General features: G+C 42.6%; 1 protein-coding gene across 1 annotated transcript in view; it reads left to right on the plus strand.

The window, feature by feature from the left end:
• LOC132113466 (uncharacterized) overlaps positions 1–21,607 on the plus strand; it is a 77,006-nt gene that overhangs the window by 35,863 nt on the left and 19,536 nt on the right. Inside the window, exon 4 of the mRNA XM_059521236.1 lies at positions 12,665–12,997. Coding sequence (XP_059377219.1) covers positions 12,665–12,997 — 333 coding nt within the window. The remainder of the gene's footprint in view (positions 1–12,664; positions 12,998–21,607) is intronic.

The following is a 21,607-nucleotide window of genomic DNA, read 5'->3' on the forward strand; positions in this document are numbered from 1 at the left end:
GCTAGAACCCCTGCACGCTAACAGCCCAGCCCTGTGAATACCCACCTGTGTATTGAACTCTGTACTTACCTGAGAGCTAAAACCCCTGCACGCTAACAGCCCAGCCCTGTGAATGCTCACATGTGTATTGAATTCTGTACTTACCTGTGAGCTAGAACCCCTGCACGCTAACAGCCCAGCCCTGTGAATACCCACCTGTGTATTGAACTCTGTACTTACCTGGGAGCTAGAACCCCGGCACGCTAACAGCCCAGCCCTGTGAATATCCACCTGTGTATTGAACACTGTACTTAACTGAGAGCTAGAACCCTTAAACGCTAACAGCCCAGCCCTGTGAATACCCACCTGTGTATTGAACTCTGTACTTACCTGGAAGCTAGAACCCCTGCACGCTAACAGCCCAGCCCTGTGAATACTCACCTGTGTATTGAACTCTGTACTTAACTGAGAGCCAGAAACCCCTGCACGTTAACAGCCCAGCCCTGTGAATGCTCACCTGTGTATTGAATTCTGTACTTACCTGTGAGCTAGAACCCCTGCACGCAAACAGCCCAGCCCTGTGAATACCCACCTGTGTATTGAACTCTGTACTTACCTGGGAGCTAGAACCCCTGCACGCTAACAGCCCAGCCCTGTGAATATCCACCTGTGTATTGAACACTGTACTTACCTGAGAGCTAGAACCCCTGCACGCTAACCGCCGAGCCCTGTGAATGCTCACCTGTGTATTGAATTCTGTACTTACCTGTGGGCTAGAACCCCTGCACGCTAACAGCTTAGCCCTGTGAATATCCAACTGTGTATTGAACTCTGTACTTACCTGGGAGCTAGAACCCCTGCACGCTAACAGCTCAGCCCTGTGAATACCTACCTGTGTTTTGAACTCTGTACTTACCTGAACGCTAGAGCCCCAGTGAGCTCATAGCCCAGCTTGTGCTCATCCACCTGTGTATGGAACTCTGTACTTATTTGAGGGCAAGGACCCCAGTAAGCCAACAGCCAAGCCTTGGGACTTGAAATCTACCCCCCGAGCCAGAAAGTCCCTGCACGTCAACCACCTAGCTCTTGCTTTAAACTTACCTGGAGTGGTGTCGGCTGGAAATTAAGGGCTGAAGTGGAGTGTTGTTGAGGAAGGGCTGAAGAGTAGTGTTATCGAGGACTGGAATCCGTATCTGTGGACCAAAAATAGTTCGTGTCATTAGTAGTTTAAAGTTTCCCCTCCCCTTTTCCTCAAACTTTTAAATAAATAAAATTGTTAAATTTTATTCTTGGTTGTCTGTCCATTCATTGGGGTGTTGTGGGACCTCCTCGAGGTGGAAGTTAGAGGGAGGAGCGAGACCCGTTAAATTGGTGGTCCGCTCTGACCTGCGACAGATTTTGGCGTAGTCGGCAGGGTTCCACCTCGAGTTGAGCGACCGCGGCTCCCCAATGGCGGACGAGGCAGTGCCTGAGGCCCCACCCCGAGTCATGCCCATTTTTCTGGGAGCCCCCTGGGCACCGAAGTGTGGAGGGCCGGGATCTGAGATACGGCTGTCGGAATGGAAAGCCCAGGTCGAATATCTGGCTGGGATTCAAGGATTGAGCGCCCCCTGGAAACTGCAGTTTGTGATAAATTCCCTAGAGGGGGAGGCCCGACGGGAGGTCCAGGCTGCCCCAGAGGACAATATGGGGATGCGACCCCAGTAGCGGTCCTTCGGGCCCAGTTTTTTAATTGCAAGCAAGGGCAGCAACAATCCTTAAGGGCCTTCGCACTAAGGCTGCGGGAGCAGGTCATCGGGCTGCGAGAGAAGCGGGACCATGGCCTGGGAGAGGGAGAGACTCTCTTACGAGACCAGTTCCTGTTGGGGCTGCGAGAGAGCCCAGTCCGTCAGAGTCTACGCGTCCAATTTTGCAGAGACCCAGCTATGACGTTTGTGAAGACCTGAGAGCAGAGGCTCTGGCCCTAGAAGCAGATCAGGCGGGAGTGGTGGATTCCCCAGTGTGTGCGGCAGTGAGTGGAGAAGCGGCAGTCGCCTCTGGATCAGGGGATTGGAAACAGGCATTACGTTCTGAGCTCTTGAAGGATGTCCGAGAGCAGATGGCAGAGTTATCTAAAACCCTCCTAGAAGAGGTGCGACGAGGCCCCCAACGCTTACCACCAATGTCACGGGAGCGGTCGCACTCCGAGGGAGGACGAGGTCTGGAGAGACGTCCAGTACGGGAGGCCCGAACCCGTTTTCAGTGGGACGAACAGGGACGCCCCATTTGTAACCGGTGTGGTGAGCCAGGGCATTATAGTCGCCAATGCGGCTCTCGACGGGGTTCCGAAGGAGATTTTTAGGTCGGGCGGCCACTGTGGGTCAAGTGGCTGGGACCTCTGTGAGTGACCCAAATTGGATGAGAGCCCCCAGGAATCAGCTGATCGGGCATAGCCCAGTGGTATAGGTACGGATCCATGGGGTGAAGATACGTTGTCTGGTAGACACTGGGTCTCAAGTCACCTTAGTCTCAGAGAGCCTGTCCAAGGAGCTGTTTAAGGGTAGCCAGGTACAGGGAACAGAAGCACCCTGGCTGACCTTACGGGGGGCTAATGGACTGGAGATCCCCTATGTCGGATATCTAGTCACAGATTTGGAGATTCATGGAATCACTGTGCCCCAGAAGGGGGTCGTTATTGTCTGAGATCATTGCCTGGGAACCCATAAAGCACTGTTGGGGATGAACGTAATTGCAGACTGCTGGGAGGAGTTGTTTCAGGCTAGGCCTAAGAAAACCCTACCACCAGCGGAAAGACAAGAATGGGAAAGGATAGAGGCTGATTGTCGTCGGGTACACATGGCCAAGGCACGGAGGAGTCAAGAAGGTATCGGGGGGGTTGCCTGCCGATACACAGTTTCTATACCAGCAAGGGGTGAGGCCATTGTCTGGGCAAGAGTACCATCGCACGAGTGCGGGTCATCAGGCTGGGTGCTGGTCAAGCCCCATATGGACTGCCAGAGTGTAGCAGTGGCCCATGGACTGGCAGAGGTTCACCGAGGCCGAGTCCCGGTAAAGATACGGAACGAGAACCCTTACCCCATCAATTTACATCGTCACCAGCGGTTGGTCCTGGTGACCATGGTGGATGCCCACCAGGTGCGAGAGGGCCGGGAAGTCAGCTTCCGGCAGGTGTGTCCTACGGTCGTAGAAGTGACCTTGGCCCAGACAGACTCGTCCCTGGAACAGATCGGAAATGAGGTGCCTGCTCACCTGGCCAGAGAGTCCCTACAGGGAGAAGGGCTAGAGGAAAGCCAGAGTAAACAATTGCAGGATCTCCTTACCAAGTGGCAACATGTGTTCTCCAGACATGATGAGGACTATGGCTGTACCGGCGTAGTGAAACATCAGATCCCCACTGGCGACGCCCCGCCAAGTCGTGAGAGATACCGTCCAGTACCACCCACTCTGTATTCGGAGGTTCGTACTCTGCTGCAGGGAATGCTGGACAAGGGGATTGTCCGGGAGAGCAGTAGTCCATGGGCGGCCCCGATTGTCCTCGTCCAGAAGAAGACGGGAGCTTGGAGATTTTGTGTAGTCTATCGGAAATTAAATCAAGTCACAAAGAAAGATGCTTTTCCTCTGCCGCGGATAGAGGACTCTCTTGCCAGCCTGACACGGTCTGTATGGTACTCCACTTTGGATCTTGCGAGTGGGTATTGGCAAGTCCAGGTCGACGGGGTCAACCGAGAGAAGACTGCTTTCACCACTCCCTTTGGGCTTTTCGAGTGGGACCGTATGCCCTTTGGCCTATGCAATGCACCAGCCACGTTCCAACAGCTGATGCAGCCGTGTCTGGGTGACCAGTTGGTGGACTCTACGCTGGTATATCTAGATGATGTCATCGTCTATTCCCCAGATTTTGAGTCCCATCTGCAACACCTGGAGGATGTGTTCCGGGCCATGGAGCAGTATGGGTTGAAGCTGCAGCCAGAGAAGTGCCACCTGTTGAGGAAGGAGGTGAAGTTTCTGGGCCATTGTGTGAGCGCCTCGGGGGTCTCGGTGGATGCCGAGAAGGTGGCGGCTGTGCAGGGCTTGGAGGCACCGAAAACCGTGAGGCAAGTTCGGTCCTTTTTGGGCTTCGTCGGATATTATCGGCGATTCATAAAGGGTTTTTCAAAATTTGCCAAACCCTTAAATCAGCTGTTGGCAGGGACTGGGTGCCCTCGCGGCCGTGGGTCTCCCTCCATTGCTTGGAGCCCGGTGTGTGAATCGGCATTTCAAAGGCTGAAGCAAGGGCTGCTCCAGGCTCCGATCTTGGGCTATGCGGATTATTCACAACCTTTCACCTTGTACACAGACGCCAGCAACCTCGGGCTCGGGGCGGTGTTAGCTCAGCAGCAGCAAGGGGTAGCTCGAATGATCGCCTATGCTAGCCGAAGCCTCCACCCGGCAGAAAGGAACGATTCGAATTACAGTTTATTTAAGCTGGAGTTGCTGGCTTTGAAGTGGGCCCTGAGTGAAAAATTCAAAGACTACTTGTGGGGTGCTAAAGTACAGGTGGTAACAGACAACAACTCCTTGGTCCACTTACAGACGGCAAAGCTGGGGGCAGTGGAGCAAAGATGGGTGGCCCAGCTGGCAAACTTTGACTACCAGATCCAATATCGGCCAGGCCGAGAGCACACGAATGCCAACGTCTTGTCCAGACTCCCGGAGGCACAGCAGACGGAGGGTGAACAAGAGTTACCGATAGGCCCGGAGGAAGGGCTGGCAGTGGGGGTTGTGGAGGTATCGGGGGCTCCACAGGAGGCTGTGCCAGTGAGCTGGGGCTGGGACCCGCAACAATGGAGGGAGCGTCAGGAGGAGGACCAGGACTCTGTTGAGTCTATTGGGTACGATGGACCAGGAACGTCAGAACGATTGGGTGAATAACATTCCTGCACTGGTCCAGGCCTATAACAACAGCGTCCACAGCACTACGGGGTACGCCCCGACCTACCTTATGTTCGGGAGACACGTGCGGTTGCCGACGGACTTGGTATTGGGTGTGGCCACGTTGGATGAGACCTCGAATTTGACCGAGTGGGTAGGACGCCACTACCAGCGCCTTCACTCCGGAGGACCAGGATTTGAGAACGCTAGGTCATTGATTAAGACGGAAGATGGGGCCAACGAAGGTGGAACGGTGAGCCCAGACTCACAAGGTGAGGAAGCTGCTGGGGCAGTGGGCACGCCTTGGCTTGAGGGATGGGGTGATGTGCAGGACGATTAAAGACCCGAAGTCGGGAAAAGAGGTCTGCCAGGTGGTGGTGCCAGGAGGCCAGGTGCAGGCTTTGTTAGAGGCCTACCATACACAATTGGGGCATCAGGGGAATGAGAGGACGTTGTCGCTCTTGCGGCGACATTTCTACTGGCCCGGGATGGAGGCCGCTGTGAGTTTGTTCATTCAAGCATGCCCTCGATGTACCCTGTTTAAGGCTCGGAAGGAGGCGAAAGCCCCGATGGTTCCGATACAGGCCAGGGCCCCATTGCATATCCTGGCCATGGATTATCTGACCCTGGGCAGGCCAATGGACCGCTACCAAAACATCTTGGTGGTCACCGACCTGTTTACCAAGTATGCTTGGGCCATCCCGACTTTGGATCAGACAGCCAACCGCTTTATGGAGGGCCGTGATTCAGCCTTTCGGATGCCCAGAATTCTTGCACAGCGACCAGGGGCCGAACTTTGAGTCCAGAGTGATCAGGGAGTTGTGTCGGGTGTATGGATGTACTAAGACCCATACTACCCCCTACCATCCCCAAGGGAATGGGTGCTGCGAACGCTTCAACCAGACTCTGTTGAGTCTATTGGGTACGCTGGACCAGGAACGTCAGAACGATTGGGTGAATAACATTCCTGCACTGGTCCAGGCCTATAACAACAGCATCCACAGCACTACGGGGTACGCCCCGACCTACCTGATGTTCGGGAGACACGTGCGGTTGCCGACGGACTTGGTATTGGGTGTGGCCACGTTGGATGAGACCTCGAGTTTGACCGAGTGGGTAGGACGCCACTACCAGCACCTTCACTCCGCCTATGAGCAAGTTTCGGGGAGGATAAATGCTGCCGCAATTAAGAACATGCTGATGTATGATTGAACGGCCCGAGAAGCCCCGTTGTTACCAGGAGAGAGAGTGCTGGTACGGGACAACCGGCGACAGGGGAAAGGGAAGTTGAGTGACCGTTGGGAGCCTGTTCCATATGTGGTGCAGCACCAGCAGCGGCCGGGGCAGCCAGTCTATGTACTTTGACCTGAGGGGAGAGCAAGGATGGGCCGTAGTTCCGAGGCTCCCAGAGGCTGAGCCAAGGGGACTGGACCCCGGATCACCACCCAGACTTTCCCAACGAGAGAACCAAGGACGGCCCCCCGAGAGGTATGGGGACATGGTTGAACAACCGCGTTCTAGGGACTAAAATGATTTGGCGGGGGAGGATGTCACCGGGTGGATGTCATTTTTTTTTCCGGGCGGAACTGGAGTGTGGGAAATATTTCCGCCCGGACTAATTTAAGTGAAACACGAGTTCTGTTCCGGTTGGCCCAAGGCGGGGAAATTATCCCAGATACATGTCAGGTGTGGGAAGAGGACGTGTCGGATACCGATTGGAGGATCGGGAAGGAAGCAGAGATATAAAAGGAGCTGGTTTATGAACAGGAACGGGTAGTTTTAGTTCCGCTGTTGTTCCACACGATACGGAAGTGGCTGGTGGGGCGTGGATGTTGTGATTTACGGGCTGCAACGGAGAATCCAAGGAAAGTGGATATTGGAAGTGCGGAGGAAGTTAAGTGCTCAACCTTTTTCTATGTTGTGTTTACATCTTATTGTGGATTGGGGGAAGGAACGATCCTATGTTTGGAAGGCCCCTGGGTGAAGGAGATCATTGAATTCGTATTGGGAGAGGAAAACACTGTGTACTGGAGGGTGAAGACTTTATGAACATTCCTTGTATATTGTGGAGAGTGGATGACGGATGTGGAGGGAGACTAACTGCCTTTAAGAAAGAGTTCCGACTGCATATTTCCCCATAGCAGTGGGTAATCCCCCCCCCCCCTCTCTTGTGTTGATCTAATAATCCTCAGTGCTCGTGTGTTTACTCAGTGTTGATAGTAGTGCCTTGTGTTGGAGATCGCTGGGAAAGACGGAGAGACTCCGGTGTACGATATATACGCCTGCCGTGGTCTGCCCCCTGCCTTCGTCCATCTGACACGCCCCGCCAGGACTCTGAGCCCGAAACGGGAATACACCACGGATCTTCCTTCACTGAGTGTGTGGAGTGCGGTGAGTGCTGCTATATTGAAGTGTACACACGAGAAGAATTGTAGTGCCTTTGTGGTGTGTAATGTTTGTCCGTGGCTGTGTCCCCGGTCGTAGGAAGAGATCTGACGGAGAGCAGCAGTGTATTTGTGACGACCACAGTCTTTACCTTAAGTAAGCTGGAGCTTGGACGTGTTGGAGGCGCCTCTGGAGGCGGTTGGATGACGTCGCCCACGCAGCGATCTCTGTAAGCTTTTAAATCAAAGCCTTACCCTTGCATCCACGTGACGTTGTGGCATTTGCCTTGTCAGTAACCACCGGCCTTGTGCGTGACGTCTGTGCTGTCTCTTCGACGAGGGAAGCGAAGGACAACAGCCGACCTTCCCCCGTGTGCCCTCCTGCCAAGCTGGGCAGGAAGCCCAGTATTGTTTGCAGTCTCACCTGTAAGGCCCACCAGCCGTCAGTCATCGACCAAACCCGTATCTGCTTGGAATACCGACCTCTGAATATCTTCAGTGGTGAGTAGCCAGTTAACAGCCCAGCCCCGTGAATACTCACCTGTGTATTGAACTCTGTACTTACCTGAGAGCTAGAACCCCTGCACGCTAACAGCCCAGCCCTGTGAATATCCACCTGTGTATTGAACACTGTACTTACCTGAGAGCTAGAAACCCCTGCACGTTAACAGCCCAGCCTTGTGAATGCTCACCTGTGTATTGAATTCTGTACTAACCTGTGAGCTAGAACCCCTGCACGCTAACAGCCCAGCCCTGTGAATACCCACCTGTGTATTGAACTCTGTACTTACCTGGGAGCTAGAACTCCTGCACACTAACAGCCCAGCCCTGTGAATATCCACCTGTGTATTGAACACTGTACTTACCTGAGAGCTAGAACCCCTGCACGCTAACAGCCCAGCCCTGTGAATGCTCACCTGTGTTTTGAATTCTGTACTTACCTGTGGGCTAGAACCCCTGCACGCTAACAGCTTAGCCCTGTGAATATCCACCTGTGTATTGAACTCTGTACTTACCTGGGAGCTAGAACCCCTGCACGCTAACAGCTCAGCCCTGTGAATACCTACCTGTGTTTTTTTTAACTCTGTACTTACCTGAACGCTAGAGCCCCGGTGAGCTAATAGCCCAGCTTGTGCTCATCCACCTGTGTATGGAACTCTGTACTTATTTGAGGGCAAGGACCCCAGTAAGCCAACAGCCCAGCCTTGGGTCTTGAAATCTAAAATCTAAAGTTTCCCCTCCCCTTTTCCTCAAACTTTTAAATAAATAAAATTGTTAAATTTTAATCTTGGTTGTCTGTCCGTTCATTGGGGTGTTGTGGGACCTCCTCGAGGTGGAAGTTAGAGGGAGGAGCGAGACCCGTTAAATTGGTGGTCCACTCTGACCTGCGACATAACTATTACTACTTTGGCTCAAGCTCTGTCACTTACAGTTTTTGATCTCTGCTGTTTGTCAGTGGATAATTCCCAGACTTGTTATTAAGCCTATGTTCAATTCAAGTTAGTTGTCTAGTTCAAACCCTTTGTAACAACACCATTTATTGAAGCACCAGCTCTCTCTTTCATTTCAACCAGACGATCTTACGGTAGCTGAGCGGATCTCAGACTGTATGGTGGATATCTAATGTGTTTGTGTTGTTCAGTGTCTGTGGTGTTTGTGAATTACAGATCTGTGATGGATGATTGACTACAGTGTTAGTTATGAAGGACTTCTTTCTCTGTTGGTTTCGGTTGATTTCGCTTTATTCACAGTTTCAGTCCAGATTTTTTATCCATTCAAAACTGTTCCTCCTTATCCGTGTCTCAGTTTTGCACTGTCCGGTGTTTTGCTGTTTATGTTTTGTGGTTTCAATCTTCTGCTTCAGAATTCATTTAAATTTAGCTACAGAGTTATTTTATATTAAAAAAAAAATGTTTAGTATTATATTTGTCCTGGTAATATAGCTTGCCAAATCCTGATAATCAAAGTGATTATATATAGTTTCAGACTTTCTTTGTGTGTATTTTAGAAGGAACTGTTGACCCTCTCTGAAAAGCTTCCTCTTTCTTCTTTCTTTGTTAAAGCGGTGTGTTTCCTGGTGTGTCAGTAGAGCTGCTGTCTGTCTGTCAGTGAAGACGCTGTGTGAGACTCAATCTGACACTCTTCTGCTGGGATTGGACTCTTCTGGAAACTGGACTTGATGATGCTGATCTTTGGACTGATGCTGCTGCTGCAAACTGCTGCATGTGAGTCACTTTCACATCAAACTCATCTGATCATGCTGAATCAATCAGATCAATCTCTGATGAATGTAATATTACATTAAGAGTCTGCAGGGATCTAGCAAGAGATCTTCTTGACTGAGTGTCGGTGGATTATTATAATTTTTCAGTGTTTAAGAAACAGTAGAGAGACTGTTTAAGACCCATGAAATCTAAATTATAGTTTCTATTTCTTTATGTAGTCTTTTTAGTCAAATTTCAGTGGATAGTTCTACATATGCATTTATTGCTGATGTAAAACACTTCTCAAATATGCTGCATCCAAATTCAATAAATATAAATTAAAAATGAAATTAAAAAATGAAGGCCTCTAACACTACCTTGCTCTCTTCTTTTCCTATTGTATCTTTTTATTTTCTTTTTTCTTACTTTTTATTTATTATACGATTTAATTTGATTTTGATTGCTTCCATTGTTCTCATTTGTAAGTCGCTTTGGATAAAAGCATCTGCTAATGACCAAACTTAAATTTAAATGGCCAACTTATACTACGCTCTAAAAGTATGTGCACATTTTGTGATGAAAAACTATCTACATTATTTAGAGTGTGTATCAGAATAGTTTGGGACAAACAAGTTCATCACAATTGCATCTTTAACAGAGACTTGCATGCATCCTGTCACCATTTTAACCATATATCAATCTACATAATATAATAATGCCCACGCATGCAGTTTTTGCACTTGTCCGGTTGTCTACTTTCATGACGTATTTCCTGAATTTGGCCAAAGTGTTCAAGTTGGTGTGAAAACCACAAGTGTGTGTATGTGAAGGACGTTTGACTAACCAATGACACACACTTTCAGTGCTGCAAAAAATGAAGTTCTTACAGAGCTTTACTCAACACATTTTGTACATATAATACTTAGCGCTTTAAAATAAACTTCAAAGTCTCTGTTCTGTACTCCCTATGAAGGATTGTGGTGCTTCTAAGTAAATTATAAAAAGAAGTTGCTAACGTTTACGCATATCCATCTCTGTACCAATAAAATGTGCAACACTTTACATTTTACACAAATTATATGTGAGATCAAATTAAATGAACTTACACTGTAAAGTTTTTCTTGACATCTCATGATTTCAGGGCACATGAGCTCCTGACCGTGATGAATGATTGAGTTATAAAAACACAAATCAACTCATTCTCACCTGTGAAAGTTTATCACATTTCTTCTGGAGTTTAAATCTCTGCACATCTTTGAAAACTTGCTGATTTTTAATTTGAGTGACACATTGACTGTTCCAAGATGGCGCATGCATCGATGTATCTGGAGCAGTCGAATCTACATCTACATATCTATGGTTCCTTATGAAATCTGACAATGTTGTTTCAGATGAAACATAATGAGGATAACAGGAAAAGAAAACCAGGTTGATATTGATTAATAACCACTCAAACCCTCTCTATATTACCATCCGTCTGCCATGTGTGTTGTTTTTTAACAATTTTTATTTGTGATTGTAGTTCTAATCGAATCCTTGACCAAAGCAGAATTTGTGGGCAGTATTAGCCATTAGAGTTCGACAGATCTGCACTTTGAGTCTAAGTTTTATGTTTTTAAAACTTACATTGTAGTTTTTAATGTAAGATGATGGACAGGTCTGAGCCGAGGAGGGTTGTGTTTATTGTGTTTATGATTTTAACACATTATATTTTTCTGTAATATAAGATTTACGCATTAAATCTAGTTGCAATATTACATTAAGAGTCTGCAGACTCATAGTCTATACATCAGTGGTGCACGATAAATATTAGCCAATAATTATTGCACATCTCGTCAGTAAAGCAGTTCTCTAATCAGTGGAAAGTTCCTTCAGGTGTGTGATTTCCCATAGAACAGCAGTTATTACACAGAGCCGTTGTTAACTGAGAAGCTGCACAAATCAAAGATCAGCATCATTTCTCTAAAGTCCAGTCTCCAGCAGAAGAGTGTGACGCTGCTTCAGATCGTCTGTGTTCTGGCTCTCATCAAGCGTCTTCACTGCGAGACTCACACTGGACTGACACATGAGGAAACCTCTGACCGCTTCACCGAGGAAAGAGGAAGTTTCCTCATATGGAGGAAGACACACGCTGTTAGTTCACATCACAACTCATCTAAAACAAGCCAAACTAAGAGAAAGAAGGAACCATTTTCAAGAACACTTTCTAAAAAAAAAGATTAAAAACCTAGTTTTTGGATTTGTATCTAAATTATTTAAAATTAGCAGTTATGCAAAACCCTGTACAGATTCTCCTTTAAATCCACTGAAACAGTATCTTTAGTTCACTGATGAGATGCTGTAGACATGTTTATTAGAGTAAAGCAGAATCAGGTCACGTCACACTGGACTTTAGAGAAATGATGCTGATCTTTGGACTGATGCTGCTGCTGCAAACTGCTGCATGTGAGTCACTTTCACATCAAACTCATCTCAAATACTGAAAAGTAGTAATTGTACTTTTATTTTTCACGTTTTCATATTCATTCTTTTTTTATAATGATGTTTTCATTAAATATGATTTCAGAAAGATAAAGACATTATTAATATAGAGAGAAATGTCAGGGTAATGTGATTGGATAGAAAATGCAGGTCAAACTATTTCTGTATGATCAGAATACTGCATGTTAACACACATGAAGCATTTCAGGAAGAAAACAGTGCTCACAGTGAAAGCATGAGTTTAATTTGAATTAAATGAACATTAAGATGATTGAGAGCATAAAGACTAGCTGATATTTCAATGTAAAACAGACGTTCTGAATTAAAATGAATGTTTTATTTGAACAGTTATCTTGTATTAGTTGAATCTGTCCAGTAATATGATTGTGTTCAGTATTGTGTTAATTCTATCAGTATTAAGTCAGGAGACACACACATGACATTGTTCTTCAAGAGAAAAGAGTTCAGCATTAGATGAGCGTTACTGAGATGAACTGAGATCAGATCAAGAGTCTGAAATCTTACTTCTGTTCTACTTTACTTCCTTCAGTGTTTGTGTAATATATGATTAATTTTTAATTATTGGTGTGTGTGTGTGTGTGTGTGTGTGTGTGTGTGTGTGTGTGTGTGTGTGTGTGTGTGTGTGTGTGTGTGTGTGTGTGTGTGTGTGTGTGTGTGTGTGTGTGTGTGTGTGTTGTTCTTCAGGTCTGGAGGTAAACTGCAGTTTTGATCAATCTGATCCCTGTTACGCAGCTCTGGGACACAAACTCAATCTGCTGATGAAGCGGGACGCTAGTAAATATGAGCTGAAGATAATAAAGAGAATAAACTACAACACAGCAGATGATCCAATGTGTAGAGTAAAGAATGACAAGATGAAGGAATGTGATCTTTATAAAAGCAGAACTGAAGTGACAGTCATTAATGGGACTGTGATAATAAAGCGTGTGATCAGAGCAGATTCTGGGAATTACACATTAACACTCTTTCACTCAGACGGCACAGAAACATCTAGAGATCTTCAAGTGATTGTTGAAGGTACAGAAACTCTCTCATCAGACTCATTCCAGTCTCATGTTCTCCAAAGATCTCACTCTCATGCAGATGAATCAGTTGAATCTCTGGGAAGGGTTTTATTCCTGTAGCACACAGTAAACACACTACAGACTCCAGTAACAACGGTTGTGATCTCATTACATAGATCCAGCATTTAGTCTGAGGTGCTCCTGGTCTGCTGTAACAGTGCTGTGTTTTCAGTTTAGATTCAAATTATCAATGTTGAAAACAGTTTTCGCTGCTTAACAGCAAAATAATTTTATTCATCATACATTAAAGCTGTGAAAAGTGAGTGAAGATGTTTAAAATGTAATATATATATATATATGTTTAATAAATGCTTTAATTTAATACATATTTAATAAATGCTGTTCAGTTAACTTTCTATTTATCAAAGAATCCTGAAAAATAAAATGCATCACCATTTACACATACAATATTGAGCAGCACAACAGTTTTCAACATTAATAATAATCAGAAATGTTTCTCGAGCAGTAAATCATCATATTATTCTGATTTCTGAAGATCATGTGACACTGAAGACTGGAGGAATGATGCTGAAAATACAGATTTCTTCACAGAAATAATTACAGTTTACAATAAATTAAAATATTTTTTTTATTATTTGTAATGATATATCACAATATTACTGTTTTTATGTTAATTTTTTTTTATCAAATAAATGCTGCCTTGGAGAGCAGAAGAGGCTAATTGAATAAATTGCAGATTTTTGGCAGGTATTATAATAATAACAATTATATTATATTATATTATATTATATTATATTATATTATATTATATTATATTATATTATATTATATTATATTATATTATATTATATTAATGATTATTAAACACTTTTTATTGCAGGACAATATATTATTACAAAAAGATATATCTGTTACTGTGTATATATTAAAAAATAAGTGTGGGGTGGGAGAAGGGTAAAGGGCTTGGTCAGAAATGCTTGAAATGCCAGAAAGTCCTGCTTTTTTATTTTTTATTGTTTTTTTCTTTTTCTTTTTGTGTCTTATCTTATTTCGGATGACTAACCTCCAGCTATCATATCAGAATGTCTTGATATTTACTCATAATGAGTCGAGAAACAATCATGTGTCCCTCCCTCCAGCTCCTATTGGCTCAGTGGAAGTGTCAATCATCTGCTCCTCCAATCAGAGGTCAGTGTTCTGCTCATCTGACGGGGACCAGATCATCTACAACTGGACTCTGAATGGAGAAATACTAGAACAAGGACCAATGAATGGAAACACCACCATTCAGCTAAATGAGGGAACTGATGGAGACATCAGCTGCAGCGTGAAGAACCACATCAGTCACGCTCAGAAGGCCATTAGACTCAAACCCTGTCCTGGTGAGATCATTTAATACTTGAATGTCACATATACATAAGAACTTAAGCAACACGGATCATGTAAAACAGTTCTACCAGAAAGACTCAGGAGGTGTAGATGAGACTGAAGTATTTATTTACAAAACATACAAAAAACAGAATTAATTTGGCGTAGGCCCCATCCGTAGCGTGGATCTGAAGATTGTAGATAACAGCTAATCCTGCCGAAGACGAAGGCAGGGCGGAGCCTACCCCCCGCGTGGACAGGGCCGACCTGGTGGTGGTGGGGAGGATGGAGGGGAACGACAGCGGCAGTATCTGCAGACACAATGAGATGCAAGTAGTGCGTTTTATATACCTCGTGTTGAGATCCAATTGGTTTAGACCTGTGACGTGCAGTTTAGTCTTCCTACTAGAACTTACGCTTACGCGTCCATTTCTCTTGATTCTTGAGAAGTGTCATGAGTTTGTTTCAGCTTGATCTCAGCAGTGAATGGTGTTGATGTGTTCAGAGAGAAAGAAGCTGATTCTGTGCTGATGTTTTATTTCAGGACCAACTTCTGCAGCTGTGACCTCTAGTTTGACCTATGCAGTGACACCAACATCTGAATGTGGTATGAGTTTAACAAACACACCACTGAAAACATGAAGGATGGGCTTGTTTTGTGTCTAACTGTTGTTCAGTGTCTTTGTTGATTGGTTGATTGATTGATTGGTTGATTGTTTGATTGATTGATTGATTGATTAATTGATTGGTTGATTGATTGATTGATTGATTGATTGATTGATTGATTGATTGATTGATTGATTGATTGGTTGATTGGTTGATTGTTTAAATGTTTGAATGTTTGAATGTTTGATTGGTTGATTGGTTGATTGATTGGTTGAATGTTTGATTGATTGATTGATTGATTGATTGATTGATTGATTGATTGATTGATTGATTGATTGATGTTTTCAGTGTGTCCAGTGTCTGGTGTGTTTGTTCTGGTCTGGTGTCTTCAGCTGATGGTTCTGTTCGGTCTGTTAGGAGCTTTTCACATCTACATGAGACACACGTCAGGTGAGAGACATTTATCATCATCATTATAGATCTGACATGCAAATATAAAGATTGTGAAGATGATGATGATGATGTGTTGTTTTTAGGAAAGAAAGAGGAACATGAGAAAGTGAGAATGAGAAGATTTAGAGAAGGACATGAACACACAGCAGAAGATTCATGAGAGCAGCAGCAGATCTTCACATCTGTGAGAAATGATTCAGAATCAGTTCAGCTTTCACCTGTCAACAACAGATCTTATATAAAACCTAGAGATTCATTAAACCAGGAGATATCAGTTAACCAGGTTTTCTACAGTTTTAGTTATGAAGATTATTTTCTGGACTGTTGTGTTTTGTAATCGTTTTATTGCTTATTTTATTCATTTGTCTCCACTCTTTGAATGAACTAGCAGTATTTTTATGTCATTATATGAATCTCCTTCTGTTCACCCGTGATCAAACTCTTTTATTTCTCTGAATCAGATCTGTCAGATTGTGAACTCGTTCTGTGTTTATTTCCACATTTCTGCTCTTGCTGTTTTACTTTATTCTTGATTTGGTTGATTTCTCTTTATTTTCAGTTTGGGTGTTTTATCTGTTTGAAGCTCTTCATCCGTGTCTCAGTTTTGCAGCGTCTGGTGTTTTCTGACTGTGGTTTTGCTTGAATTTGATGTTTTTAAGTTGACTTTTATATTTAATCACATTTGTGCATTTTTCTTCACAATAGATTTGTGTCATTATATAATACTGATAAACATGTCATTCTTTAGAAACTGTAATTGAGGTCATCGCTGAATTTGTTATGCTTAAATTTGAGTTAAATGAAAATAAAACGCTTTGAAATCAAACCATATTTGCAGTCAAAAGTCACAAACTCATTTATTTATTTATTTTAATGCAGTCAATTAACATGTTATCTATCAGCATGATTCCACGGTTGATATTTATTTTATACTATTCATGGTAACTTCTAGCTAGTTGTCTTGGTCAACCCTTATGCAACAACATTAGACATATTCATTTCAGCAACAATCTGAAATCTGACCGATTATTCAAACTTACGTCAACTACATACTAGAACAAAACATGCTGGCCTGTAGAGATTTTCTTTTCTGGCTAGACCACCTGTAATGTCATTATTACTGTTTGTTAGTAATGCCAATTTGACCATTTTCTTCACTATTTCAATCTATGAATCTATAAAAAATGTGTATAAAAAATGTATTGTTGAAATAAAATGTTGAATCATTTTTTAATCTTTTGTGGTTTATGAAACAATGGGTCTGAGCTCATGAAAAATGTGTTAATTATATTTAAAAGAAGCAGTCTCGATTCAGAGTGTTACATGGATATTTCAAGAAAAAATATTTGTACAGATCCTTGTGCCGCATTCTATATTCACACACGCATTACCCAAAACTGTGTTAAATACTTAATTTAATCGAGCAAATGTAAAGAATTCTGACGTATATAAACACAGTAAAGCAGAGAACACAAAGAGCTCACCAACTTTACAGCAGTACTGTTTGCAAAAAAGAAAAAAAAACAGACACTCACACACACACTCACACACACACACACACACACACACAACTCTTTACAATCACACAGGACAATACAATACGAATTGTGATGTTAAAAATGAAACCGTGGTTCAGAACAATACGCACAAATCATGGAAAGATAAAAATAAAACATTTTAATTCTGCTACAACTAAGGCTCAAGCTAATTTTAGTTTGGTCTGGTTTCAGAGTTGGACTACTACAGTAAAAAACTTTTTATACAGTACATGTCTTCACAACGGAGTAATGCGGTGTTAAACATGTGGAACAGTAACAAACACTATTCAACAATGACTAGAACCCAAAACTCTAATGTAACTGTGCGCTAGTTTCACATCATGTCGATTATCTCAGTAATGAAATCACTTGCATTTTCTGACAAACAGCTGAAATGTGGACTGATGCTAAGCCCGCTTTTCAGGCCTCAAGGTTTGGTGAAATATATGTTATAAAATTTAAAAAACGATAAACTACATCAGATGTTCTTAAAAATGTAAACGTCGGACATGACGACTTTGTAAACACGTAATAATTAATATTTTAAGATAGATAAATGTTTAGATATTTTGTGAAAACAATAAAGATATACTACAACATTTCAGGGACCCATGCTGTCGAAGAACGTAATTTCACACCGTGTTGTTTTAAAAGTAAAAGTAGATCAAATAATAAAGACAGTCATGACAACACGCAGTTCCAGTCGTGTGTGTTTCCCGAATCAAACCTTTTGGTCTGATGAATATCTAAAACATCTAAAACATGTGTTGGTGCAGATCATCTAAAATGGACTAAAACATGCCCCTTTCAATGAACTCTTTCTACATGTCATCTCTGGTTTATTTGCCAGTGTGATGTTTAGAGAAACAGACAAAGGAAATAGTTCCTGTGGCATCCTTGACTTTTAATGTCTAACTTTAAGTGTAATAGACGGGTTTGTATTAAGATTAAGTTTTGTATTAACAGTCAGAACAGAAAATGGCAGGACTCATTTTCAAGTTGAGGTAGTGGCTATTATGTGTCTTTGTGACACAGTTAGACCAGAAAAAGCTCTAAAGTGCATCACAATCTCAGTTTAAACACTCTCTTGACAATCCTTTAATCATCTTGTACTCTATTTTGTTCATGTTTTTGCCTGTTTGACCAAACTCTGAGAATAGTCTTTATCTAAAAAACAATGAAAAAGATACACGGCTGGTGGGACCAGATCAACATTAAAAGTTTTCACAATAGTTTAGAAGTGAGGATTTCACTATTAGGTATTTGTTATTCTGATACATATTTCTGTTGTGGAAACATATTTCCTGTATAAAAGAATATGTCTATAACCTATTCAAGGGCGTTTAGTGTAATCTTATGGATCTTAAACGTAATCACATTACAACAAGGTGACATAGTCTCTCTAGCAAATCCACCAAAAGTGGACAAAGCAGAAAAATCTCAGCACACGGTAGACGCTAATGCTTCTGACCGTGTACACATAGGCCTACTCTTTAATGTCAAGCGGAAATGTCGAAACAAACGAGTACGACAAATAAAAACGTGAACATTGTCATCAGGGGCGATATCTTTATGCTGTAGTTGTTCGTAAATTCCTATGAACAGGCAGTGTATGTTTGACCACAGTCAGAGAAAACTCTTCATCAGAAAACTGCAAAACAACATGTAAACAGATCAGTCAACTATCTCTGGTAAAATTAAATAAATAAATAAAATTAAATAAAATTACATATATTTACAAGTCACACGTTGACAATTTTTGTCTTATGTGCTCATTACAGCTCAAATCCTGTTTTGCCAAATGCCGTACACACTTTTGCATTTCATAATTCAGTGATTCTTTTAGTCAGTTTTGCTCACAGATAATCCGTATGCAAAAGTTATGTTTGAATTATTCTATAACCATTACAAAAGCGAGAACATCGTGGTTCTCAAATGTGTTTGTATTACACAAAGATCACCTAAAAACGTACAGTCCAACAAACAAATTGTGAACGGTCGTCCAAAATCTTGATATGGTTAAATTTCACAAAACATTGTGATTCTTAGATGTGAAACACCCTTGACATAATCGATTGGCATGCAAAAATAGTCATAAATGTTTTAGCACAGCTATTTACACAAATAGTATGAGAACTGTATTTCGTGTCACTTGCATAGAAAATTAATTACCGGTTTATCAGGGTCAAAAGGAAATGATGATAGTTGAAACATCCTTAGCTTGTACATTTCTTTCATTTTGAAAATCACAGCCGCCGGTGCTTACATTTTTTTAGTAAACCATTTAACATTACATGATGCCTACAAAATAGTCAAATAGTCAAAGTATATGTTTTCTGTTCTAGGTAAGATCATTTACACAAGGTGTTATAGGCCTTGGTAAATAATTTGAAAATAGTATTTCTGTCGAATGAGAAAAGTTCAGTCATGCGTTTAAAAACGTTTTCTGATTATGTTTCTGTCAAACACATCCAAAGAGTTTTCTACTCGTGTGAAAAAAGCACTTGTGTGCATAAATGATCTAAAGAAACAATGCTGTTCATCAGGTTATTTAAAATAATTAAGACAATAGACAGTGTGCTTTGCTTTAGTGACACACAATGTGTAATCTTTTGTTTAAATCTTTTAAACATGTTTAAAATTGTAGGTGTAATTACTTTACTGAGTTTAAGCTAAATGTATATTTGTTCATTTAAAGTACACATTCTATCTACAGGATAGATTATTAAATGAAAACATTTCTTACATAACACAAAGTAAAAACAACAAATACGATTTTGCTCATAATTAAAATGTAGTTTACTCAGTTTTACAATGTGTGTGTGTGTGTGTGTGTGTGTGTGTGTGTGTGTGTGTGTGTGTGTGTGTGTGTGTGTGTGTGTGTGTGTGGTTCAGGTATACCCCATGTTATGGGGAACAATGATGGCAATATCCAAAATCCTTGGGGATTGTTTTTGTCCCCGTGAGGAAACAAGTTTATAAATCATACAGAATGTTTTTGAAAATCTTAAAGTGAACAAAATTTTCTGTAAGGGGTAGGTTTATGTGTAAGGTTGGTGTACGGTGATGCAAAATACAATTTGTACAGTATAAAAACCATTACGTCTACGGGATGTCCCATAGAACATGGAAACCCAATGTGTGTGTGTGTGTGTGTGTGTGTATGTGTGTGTGTGTGTGTGTGTGTGAGAGTGTGTGTGTGTGTGTGTGTGTGTGTGTGAGTGTGTGTGAGTGTGTGAGTGTTTGTGTGTGTGAGAGTGTGAGTGTTTGTGTGTGTGAGAGTGTGTGTGTGTGTGTGTGTGTGTGTGTGTGTGTGTGTGTGTGTGTGTGTGTGTGTGTGAGAGTGTGTGTGTGTGTGTGTGAGTGTGTGTGTGAGTGTGTGTGTGAGAGTGTGTGTGTGTGTGTGTGTGTGTGTGTGTGTGTGTGTGTGTGTGTGTGTGTGTGTGTGAGAGTGTGTGTGTGTGTGTGTGTGTGTTTTTTAAAGTTGGTTTTAAATTTAACGTGAGATTTCAACTCCTTTTACATCACATATTATGGATAGTATTTTCTTAACATTAATGAATGCCTGTTTGATTTTATTAATTTCAGATAACATTAAATTATTTATCTCTTCATTGGCTTGGTCAGTTGCTGATTTAAATAACTCTCTCTTTCTCTATTTGACTTGTCATAGAAGTCATAAAACCTAGTTTCCTAGGTTTTGATGTTTCTAAGATGTTAAATCGGTACTTCCGTTATTCCTGTTGCATTTCCTAAAATAAAAATAAAATTCTCACCTGGAAAGACTCCAGACATCCTCCTCCTTTTCAAATGTGGTTGTAGACGGGGAGCATGTGGCCTGTAGGTGTCTAGGTATCAACATATACCATATAGATCGAACAAACATTGATCCTGTCAAGGCGTCAATACACACACTTTTACTCAGCCATTTTTATTTTCCACTCCTGAAGTGGGTAACAGGTCAGGAAGGAACTCCTCAGAAACCCCCACAGCTCCGGTTACAGATAAAACCATCATATATCCAGTAATAAACGCAACACAAGTCAAATCTGAGACATGTTTGAACTTTTGATTTACACACACCTCTGTCATGTCAATCAAGGGTGACAGGACCCAGTGACATGGCAACCGCTTTGACTGACAGGTCATAAAGTCAAAAATCAATCCAAACTGACCATGTACACGTCTGACTACCTGTCAGTCTACGCTGACTGTACGTACATAAATCAGGCCATAAATCAGGGTCATAAATCATCCTGATTTGAGACTAAGGATATGATAGGACTACTTATGTTCAGTATTCTGTTAATTCTATCAGTATTAAGTCAGGAGACACACACACAGGCACGTGCACACATAGACATGAAAGGGGGCTTGAGCACCTGCCCTTTTTATTCCTGGAGAGAAAGTGCCCTTTTTTCTGGGATGCTTTTTTTTATTTTTGAAAAATAATATATATTTCTGTTTGCACACAGCTTCCCTGTCAAACAAATATATTTATTGAAATATAGTATCTAAATTTCAGGTCAGGAGTTCTGAAGCGCTCCCTCTCCCTCTCCCCGATTGTTAAACCTGATTGTGTTGCTTCCGCTAAAGAAAATAGTCCGCTCCGTCTCTACGGTTACAATCCTGTGAGT

Source organism: Carassius carassius, chromosome 33, assembly GCF_963082965.1.
Source record: "Carassius carassius chromosome 33, fCarCar2.1, whole genome shotgun sequence".
Classification (NCBI taxonomy): Eukaryota; Metazoa; Chordata; class Actinopteri; order Cypriniformes; family Cyprinidae; genus Carassius; species Carassius carassius.